Below are 10,428 nucleotides of genomic sequence, written 5' to 3'. Positions count from 1 at the left end.
TGTCTGGCAGTCTGATGGATGAGTCTGGGTTTGGCAGATGCCAGGAAAACATTACCTGCCTGACTCCATTGGGCCAACTGTAAAGTTTGTGGAGGAGTGATAATTGCATGGGGTTGTTTTTCAGGGGTTGAGCTAGGCCCCTTAGTTCCAATGAAGGGGAACATTAATGCCTCAGCATGACAAGACTTTTGGACAATTTTGTGCTTCCAACTTTGTGGGAACAGTTTGGGGAGGGTCCTTTTCTACTCCAGCATGACTGTGCCCCAGTGCCCAAACAAGATCCATTAAAACATGTTGAGTGAGTTTGGTGAGGAATAATCTGACTGATTCGCACAGAGCCCTGACCTCAGCCCCTTCGACTAATGCTCTTCTGGAAGAATGGGCAAAAATTCCCACAGACACACGCCAAAATCTTATGGAAAGTATTCCCAGGAGAGTGGAAGCTGGTATACCAGCTCCATATTAATGCCTTTGGATTTAGAATGGGATGTCATAAAAGCTTGTGTAGATGTAATGGCCCGGTGTCCCAATACTTTTGTCCATATAGTGTATACGGAGCATAAAAACTGAACACTGCTTCTACATGTTTAGTCTAGACTCTGAGGATGAAAGCAACAAAATGAATGAAGTAAATTAATTAATTAAGGTTTGATTTTGACCTATAATTACTCATTAGAAAAGTGTCTAGATTGTTCTTTTTTCAATAGCTTGATGACGTAATCTGAGGATATGCAGTTGGGAACAGTTTTGAAAAAGGTAGGTGTCTGCAAAAAGTGTCTGCACAAAGTGTGTGTGTGTGTGTGTGTGTATGTGTGTGTGTGTGTGTGTGTGTGTGTGTGTGTGTGTGTGTGTGTGTGTGTGTGTGTGTGTGTGTGTGTGTGTGTGTATAAATACAGAAGCAGCAGAAGAAACTGTTGCACAGCTCGTCCTCCCTTTCTGATCAGAGGCAAACTAAGCGGTAAGTTTCTGAACACGTTCGCGTCTACTCAAATACTTTGTTGTTTCACTGTTGCAAATATAAATTGCATGAACATAAATGCATAATTTAATCTTAGAATTATTTTAGCTTTTTTATTTGTGTGATTGCTGCAATCACTTTGAATATCTCCTACTATTGGTCTATATTGGATACCACACTTCTGGAGTCATAGCATAATAATAATAATAATACTTTTTATTTGCTTTTTAAGATACTCAAAGACTCTTCAGAAATATTATTTTATAACATCATAACATAACTCTTGAACGCAAATTGAAGTTATAAAATTGAGAGTTATAAAAGACCTTGCGATTGAAACTTGCACCAACTTGCAACAGTCACACACATTTTTGTCCCAGGAATAGGATATTCTAGTTGTTTGTGTAATTTGTCTCAGACTGGTTTGACAAATATAGTGTGGTCACATTAAGTCATTGAATTTGGCTACAAATTTTTGTTGAAATCTGTTTTTTTGTCTCTTTGTAGTATAAATATGTATTGCACGTGTGTTTATGAGGTAGATTTGTTACCACTAATATTTCATAGATATTTTGACATATTCTGTAATCCACACATATAACAGCAGACATTTAAAGACATTTTATCTTCCAAGATATAGGACAACTCTCTATCTAGGAGAACTTAGCTGTGATATAAGTATCATCGAAGTGAAACCTTTCAGTTTAGGCTTAAAGATTATTTCATGAGCCAAACTATTACATTTTTACTGGTATATGTTGTGTCTTTGCAGTTGTATGTACTGCAAATGATTTTATTGTTGGAACATTTTAATCTATTTGGGGTTTTTTATGCTTTACTTGTGTGTTGTTGTTTTTTCATTGATAAACTTTGATTTTAGGTTATTGTTAAACTTATTTTATGTGACATGTCTGTATAGGCCCATTAGTTTTGTTTTCTTTTTTAAATTTCAGAGAAGCTGAAATGTTTTCTACTGTGCAAAAGTTGTAAATGTATGTGTAGTTCATGACATTCAGATGCTGGACTGAAATCAACCAGTAAATCAGTAAATCAACCCTTACATCTCCAAACAAAAACAGGTGTCACTGTTTTGCAGATTTAAACACCAGCTCTGATTGGATGGCATTGGAAGAATTAATCTACACAAAAATACATAATGTAAATGAGAGATAATCTGATGCCGTGTCTTGTTTTTAGACTGGATAAACGTGACTCCAAAAAGGCTTTTCCAAGAAACATCAGACTTTAGACACTTCCACAGTGATGTATTCCTCTTCAGTGCATTTGACAGATTGCATGGAAGGTAAATGACAAAATGGATTAATATTTATATATATCATTTTTGACATATTCATGATCTGTTCAATGGTCAAAGACAAAATAGGCTTTGAAAATTGAATTATTGGACCAAAAATATTGCTCGCTTTTCTAAGACACTTTGTTCATTTTTGTATTGTAAGAGTTTTGGAGATAATGGTTTAAATACAAGGAGCATTTCTAAAACCCAACGGCTGTTGGATCCTGAGACAGACAACTGGACTGATAACAGCCAACTGAGGTTTGTTATAGTAATGTAATTAATCTCCAGCAGCTATACATAGCCTACACACACACACACACACACACACACACACACACACACACACACACACACACACACACACACACACACACACACACACACACACACACACACACACACATACACACACACACACACTTATATAAATATATATATAGGTTGCTATCAGGCCATGGCTTTATACTGATTAGCTGTATAGAAACAAGGTCTCCATTTACATCATCTCACATTGCGCTTCATGCAAGAACCTCCCTTACAAACAGATCTGTTCTTAAGATCCATGCACGAGTCATTTAACTATAATAACTACTATAATAACTATACTATAACTATAATTTTCTCTGAGATACTCTCTCAGACCTGTTGTATGGTTCATGAATAGATAATCTCTACCTGTCTTTGTAAGAAGAAAAACACTTATTTGACTTACAATAGTAATTTCACAATCTGAATCAATTTGGAATTTTTAATGATAAAAAATAAATAACTAAAACAAACATATATTATCATAGATAGCTGTAAAAAAAAAAAAAAAAAAAAAAAAGCTGTAATTTGTTCGACTTATTGTTGTTGACGTTTATTCAATGATGATTTAACATTGAGAATATCATGTTCATTACATTGTTCGAATGGTCCAACTGTCACATGGCAGTTGTTTATGTTAGAGATGAACTCAACAAAGTTTATTTTACCATCCACCACTAAAGCAGCTGTTTCACAGTTAAAGAGTACAATCAATATTATCACAAAGTGGAACACTGTCATGATAGCTCCAACTTTGGGTTCAATTATATGTAATATTGTTTTTTTATGTTTTGTTTTATACAGATTCAGAGCAGAAAGCACATCACAACAACAGAGGCAGGACGACAACATGGAGGACGAACTTCTCTGACAACAGTGTGACAATAGTGTTTTCTCATATGAAATAATTAACCTCTCCAAAGGGCTAATCCTGTTCCCAACTGAAAATTGTAAATATAAGTGTAATACTACATCATTTCTTACCTTCATCATGATGACACATTTGTTTTCAGGATCAAAGGCAAAGTCAAGTCTTCGGCTCGCTGATGCTGTTAAAGAAAAAAGCACACAGCTAGAACCGAAGACAGGGCCTCTCTCTGTTTATCAAATTCCCCTTAAAGAGGAACAAACCAATGTTCCTGGGTGCAAGCGTTTCACTTTTGGGAACCGTGACAAATGTAGTCGTACCATCATGGTTCTCGGAGCAACTGGGGCTGGGAAGACAACTCTGATCAATGGAATGATCAATCACATTTTAGGTGTCGAATGGAATGATTCATTTCGGTTTAAGTTAGTTGATGAGGGTCAGTCGAAATCTCAAGCTCACAGTCAGACTTCTGACGTCACTGTGTACAAAATCAACCACCAGGAAGGCTTTAAAATCGAGTACTCTCTGACCATTGTGGACACTCCAGGTTTTGGAGATACAAGAGGCATAGAAAGAGACAGAATGATCACAGAGCAGCTACGTAATCTCTTCTCTTCTGACCTTGGTGTCAGTGAAATTGATGCTATATGTTTTGTAGCTCAAGCTTCGTTAGCACGACTCACACCATCACAGAAGTATGTATTTGATTCTGTGCTTTCAATCTTTGGCAAAGATGTGGCAGAAAACATCAGAGTTCTGGTGACATTTGCAGATGGCCAACGTCCACCAGTTCTAGAGGCAATCAATGAATCAGGTGCCCCATGTCCCAAAGGAAAAGACGGGCTGCCAGTTAACTTCAAATTCAATAACTCAGCCTTATTTGCAAACATATCATCTGCAGCAAACAGCATAGATGGAGAAGATGAAGAAGGAGGGTTCGATCAGATGTTTTGGAACATGGGGACAAAAAGTATGAAAAGGTTTTTTGCCGCTCTGAATGTCATAGAAACCAAAAGCTTGAAAATGACCAAAGAGGTCCTCAGAGAAAGAAAACAGCTGGAGACTTCAGTTGAAAATTTGCAGCAGCAGGTTAAACTTGGGTTAGCCAAGCTTGAAGAGATAAAAGAGACATCTGGAAAACTGAAAGAGCATGAGGCAGAGATCAGCAGGAATGAGAATTTTGAGTTTGAAGTCACCGTCAAAAAGCCTGTTCAAGAAGATATTTCTGGTACTGGAAACTACATCACCAATTGTCAGCAGTGCCACCAAACCTGCCACTATCCTTGTGGCATTCCAAATGATGAAGATAAAAGTGGCTGTTGTGCAATGGGTCCAGATGGACAATGTGAACAGTGCCCCGGCAAATGTCATTGGTCAGCACATTTTAATCAGAAGTACAGATGGGACTATAAGGAGGTTAAAGAAAAGCGAACAGTGAAAGAGCTGCAAGAAAAGTACTTAAAGGCTGCAGAGGCTAAGACACCTGTTCAGGCTTTGATTGATAAACTGAAGGCTGAATATGATCATGTGCAGGCAGAGGTGGTGAAATTGATGGAGAAGTCTGGAAAGTGTTTAAACAGACTCAAAGAGATAGCGCTCAAGCCAAATCCTCTCTCCACACCAGAGTACATTGACATGCTTATTGAGGGAGAGAAAACTGAGGCCAAACCGGGGTGGAAGGAACGAGTCCAGGCCCTGATAACCATGAGAGAAAGAGCAGAGTACTTGGCTAAAGTAGACAGAGGAGAGAACCTCCTCAAGAGTGCGTAAAATACATTGCTATGACGGCATTTGTATCATATTTGATACATGAGTTTCAGAGACCTCTACATCATCAAGACCAATCAGGCTGCCCTCTAGTTGATCATAAGAGTATTGCAGGAAGCAGAGGTAACTTATTTACCAAATTGAACATGCCTGCATCTGAGCTACAGCTCACATTATTTACCAAACTACTAATTTTTCTGTTTTTTTTAAACAACTTTTATTCTAAGATAAGCAAAGGATAAGATAAAAAAATATTGTGTAATTTATTTTGTCCTAATATAATATTGAAAATATATCAATCAAATGTGATAGTTTGTATTTCAGATAATAACCCCTAAATCATCATATTGTACATTTAATAATGTTTTTAATTATGTTGATACACTGTCTTAGTATCAAATCTATAAAATATTAAAATTTCATCTCTTCACAGAATGTATACTTTACATGTACACTCTGAAACTTCAAGCTGCTGTTTTAGATTCATACACTGAAGAGAACGTCTCAGAAAAGCTCAGTTTTGACTGAGAAAAAATGCAGTTTTAGTCTGGACAGAGAAAAAGATGCATTTACAAATTTACTGAACACAGTGTGGACGTACTCTGATCAAGTATACATCTATACACCAGATGATCAGTTGAAAAACTAAACCTGCATTTGAATCATGCTTCACATTTGAAATATTAAATCACTTTTTTTGCTTTTCTCATGTTCTGTAACATTAAATTGTTAATGATTTAAACTAGTTCTTAATCAGACATTATCACATGTATATTGTGTATGAAGTTATATATCCAGCTATATATGATATGTACTCATGAATGATATTGTTATAGATTGACCCTCAGCTGTATTCCTGATTGATTGTATTGATTGTTTAAGGACTAAGAGTTGTGATACATTTTCTCCTGTTTTTCTTTTCCTCTTATATTGATTGCAGCTCTATTATGTATGAAGTGTTTTTTTCCGTTTGTCACATTTGTCAGGACTGCAGGTGCAAATTCAGTATTGAGCTCATTTTCATTGACTTTATATTGTTAAAATGTCTGTGTTTACACTGACTAAGACTGCATGTGTTTTTATGGCTGCACCATTATATTAAACAGAGTAAGTTGAGATGTCTTGTTCCCTATTTCCCTGAAATTTAACCTGATAGTTTAGAAACAGCACAGCAGATAGGAAATCAAAGAGTTAATGCAATTTTAACTCTTGAATGTTCTGTGAAGCAATAAATGTGCAGCATAAAAAGTGACTGACTTCCTTGTTAAACTTTATATCTACATCACTAAAGTAAAAGCAGTGCGGAGCTGCAGAAGTGTTTTATAGAAATGAGTCAAAACAAGAAAACTAAATGTGTTGCTGAAAGAAGTAAATAGATAAAATTATCTAATTTAATATTTGACACAGCGAGGTTGAAAGTGTTGGGATATCTGTTTTCTTCAGAGGACGATGGGCATTATGTCTCAATGATTACAGCAAGAAAAACAGGTTTCACTATTCATGTGGGCTCCTGACTGTTAAGAAAAAAAAACAGGGTCCTGCACAGTAGCGAGGAAGAAGTCACATGTTTTACTTCAGTAAAGTACCAACACAGCAATGTAAAAATACTACAAGTCAAAGTGTTTAGTGTAAAAGTGTAGTTTCTGAAGTTCTGAATCAATATGAAGCAGTTGTGTTGAAAATGTGTCCGTTTTTGATTGTTGATGCAGTAAAAAATGGCGACATCTGCTGGACAACTCTTAGTGTTACTGTATGGATGGCTTAAATCTGAACCGTGAGCAGGAACAGTCAGAATACAGGTGGTTTTACTGCTTTCATTAGTAATATATACTTTCTTAAATATGGTCTGTGCTGTAAAAACTAATCAATCTAACTGTCATTAAATATTAATGTAAAAACAGTAATAGAATAAGATCAATTAATAGGTGTAAATAGGTGAGTTTTAAAAGTAGCTAGAGATTTAGTGTGTCTGATTTCAGTGGACCTAACACTAATCCTAACCCTAACCCAGGGTGTGGGGGCTCGAATAGTAAAAGCCTGACCCGCCTTTGTCACCAACTGTGACCTGGGAGTGACCAGCAGGACAAGGGTCAAGGGGGCAGGTAACTCTGAGCAAGGCCATTTAGTGCCTTAAGGGTGAGTAATATAATTTTAATATAAATATGAAAGCTAACAGGGAGCCAGTGTAAGGAGGCAAACACAGAGGTAGTGTCTTCATACTTTTTTGTCCCAGTAATGAGACTCGCAGTAGCATTTTGGGCACAATTTTTGACTTGATTATCAAAACAGAGATTGGAATGAAACACTACCCCCAGATTCCTTGCTACCTTTTTCATATTGTTTGACAGATTACTAAGGTTTGCAGCAAAAGAGCTGATAAAATTTCGGAGACCAAACAGTATGACCTCAGGCATCTTGTCATTAAATTTAAGAACATTTTGAGACATACATAATTTAGGTTTTAGGGTTTTAATGGCACGTATAACTATGGTCCATTAGCATCATGACACTATAAGTTGACCAAGGGGCAGTATGTATAGGGAAAACAAAAGGGGGTCAAGAAATTATCCTTGAAGGACCCCAACATGCAGCTGAGCCATTGTGGAGGTGGAATTACTCTGGATGACAGAGGAGGTAAGTTCGTAATAAACTGAGAGCCATGCCCTTGATGCCAATGCTAGTCTCCAGGCGACTTAACGAGGATACTGTGGTCAACAGTGTCAAAAGCAACACTTAAATCTAAAAGGACTAAAATCGAGAAGTCACCTCTGTCTGCAGCTAAAAGTAGGTCATCAGTTACCTTAACAAGAGCTGTCTCGATAATGTGCAGTGCTCTAAAACCAGACTGAAAGCAGTTAAAAACACTATTGCCATTCATAAAAGAAATCAGTTGATATGAATTGACTTTCTCTTTAGATAAAAAGGAGGCAGTACTGAGGATTACCTGCAGAATATACAGGGTGTGGAAAACGTATCAGTTGTGAATCACCTCTGTGATAAGGATACATGTCAGTGGATACAATAAAAAAAAAACAGACAATAAAGGACTGTTTGTTTAGTAGGAGAAAGTTTCAATGGATTATGTTACACTGATGATTCTTGGAGCCTGTTCAGACAACGTCAATATAAAGCGGCTTCCTTGATAACGGCTAAAGTGGACAAAAAGTGGACCAGAGACCACAAGTGTTATATTTTGAACTGCGACTTGGGACATTAAAAAAAAAGAAAAAGTGCAGTGTACTATTGCTATGACAACAAAGGTTGAGTTACTTTAAGAGAGTACTAACCACATTTCACCCAAACCATGATCATGAATCACCATTTGCTGCTGCAACAAAGATGAGCTCCAATGAAGTCAAGAATAAAATATAACGTGAAAACCTCACAATGCTGATTTTTAATGTTATTTTAACTATTTTCTGTGAATTATTGTTGTCTTTACTGCTGCAACAAACCCGTTTGCATAAGTAGCTAATTCCCAAATTTCTAAAAAGATCTGTTTACATAAAAAAAGTTCTAATATGATTTGAACCGATTGCCTCATTACTGGTGTTACTACATATTGGTTTTAAAGATAGTTTCCATTAATGAACAGGTCTCATTACTGAAGAGAGGCAGGATCACAGAGTTGACCTCCATAATGTACAGGGTGGGGAAAACTAATCAGTTGTAAACCACCTCTGTGATGATGATAAATGTAAGAGGATACAATAAAACAAACAGATAACAAAGGACTTCTTTTGTGGAGTAAAATTTAAATGATGATTGTTGGAACCTGATGCAAGACACATTTTCGTGTGAATGGACAATTACGTTTTTATCTTATCTCACTTATCTTGTTATGAGTCGGTCAGTTCAGATTTTTGGAACCTCGTGAATATGATTTGCTACTATGCACAACCATGAAACAGAACTGGATGACATCAGTTCAGATCACATCAATATAAAGTGATTTCCTTGATAACAGCAAAAACTGGACAAAAGGTGGAAAGGGACCAGGAGACCACAGTTCGCTTCCTATTTCCAAGTGTCTGTGAACTGTGACTCGGGACATCAGTTATAATTTTAAAAAAAAACATAATGTGGGGTGTAGTGTTGCCATGATGATGAATCATTTTTAACAGTGATTTGCAACAGTTTTGGAAAGAGGCACATTACACTCCTATGAGCCATTCTGCAGTGTAGGTACAGTCAACCTATATGATCGTTTCACTCCTGTGACTCTCCTGCTATTCAAACTGTTAGTCATCTGTCACCTTTTGTTGTTTTGTTGTTGTTCTTCACGAAGACTACTTGATCTCTGGTTGATTAAAAAACCTATATGTTTTGGTCTAATAAAGCCAGGCAAACCAAATGGCATACTCTTAACACAATTGTATGTTTTCTTCTTTATGGAAAGTAAGTGAATTACTGTTTTCTGTACTGCTACAACAAAAACCAGTGTACACAAGCAGCAAATCCAAATCCCCAAAATTAGAAAAATTGTGTCTGTTAATGAATAGGAGGCAGCACTGAAGAGAAGCAGGCGAGTTTACCTGCAGAATGTACAGGGTGGGGAAAACTTATCAGTTGTACCGCACCTCTGTGATAATGACCAATATCAGTGGCTACAATAAAAAACAGATAACAAAGGACTGTTTGTTAAGTAGAAGGAAGTTTCAATAGATTACGTTACACTGAAGAAAACTTACAATAAAAAATCTTTGCAATGTTTTCTGTGGATTATCCAGAGTAATTTATTGCACAGGAACAGAAAACTGGATTGAAAATATGCATTTTAAATGAAAAAGTTTACCTGTCTAGAAAATTGGTTGTGCACTTTATACTTTATACTACACTGTTGCCCATGAAGTTGGAATGAAATATTTTTTACTTCTTCTCATGAAATGATTGTGACAATGTGATTTATTCTTGATAGATAAATTGTATATATTCTCAAAATTGTATTGATCAATCTCATTGCACCTGGTCAAAGGTGATTACTGATGTGTATAAATAGAAAATAAAAAGAGGAATGTGTCTGAAAACAAAATTATTCCAATTTTATGGGCAACTGTACTTAATCCTAACCTATTCCTCACCACATGCTAAAGGTCACTGTGTTGTTTTATGTTCTATTATGTTACTTTGATGATTGTTGGAGCCTGTGACACATTTTCATGTATATGGACAATGAAGTTTTTATCTAATCTTCTCTTGTGGGGTGCAGCTAGTTTTACTTTCTCTTTG

General features: G+C 36.3%; 1 protein-coding gene across 1 annotated transcript; it reads left to right on the top strand.

Moving 5' to 3' along the window:
• Positions 1-3,558: 3,558 nt before the first annotated feature.
• LOC133990109 (uncharacterized) lies at positions 3,559-5,202 on the top strand. The gene has a single exon (XM_062428285.1). The coding sequence runs from the start codon at positions 3,559-3,561 to the stop codon at positions 5,200-5,202; it is 1,644 nt and encodes a 547-aa protein (XP_062284269.1).
• The last annotated feature ends 5,226 nt before the right edge of the window (positions 5,203-10,428 follow it).

Source organism: Scomber scombrus, chromosome 11 (genome assembly GCF_963691925.1).
Source record: "Scomber scombrus chromosome 11, fScoSco1.1, whole genome shotgun sequence".
Classification (NCBI taxonomy): Eukaryota; Metazoa; Chordata; class Actinopteri; order Scombriformes; family Scombridae; genus Scomber; species Scomber scombrus.
The sequence above is the reverse complement of the archived record's forward strand: the minus strand, read 5'-3'. Positions and strand labels throughout refer to the sequence as shown.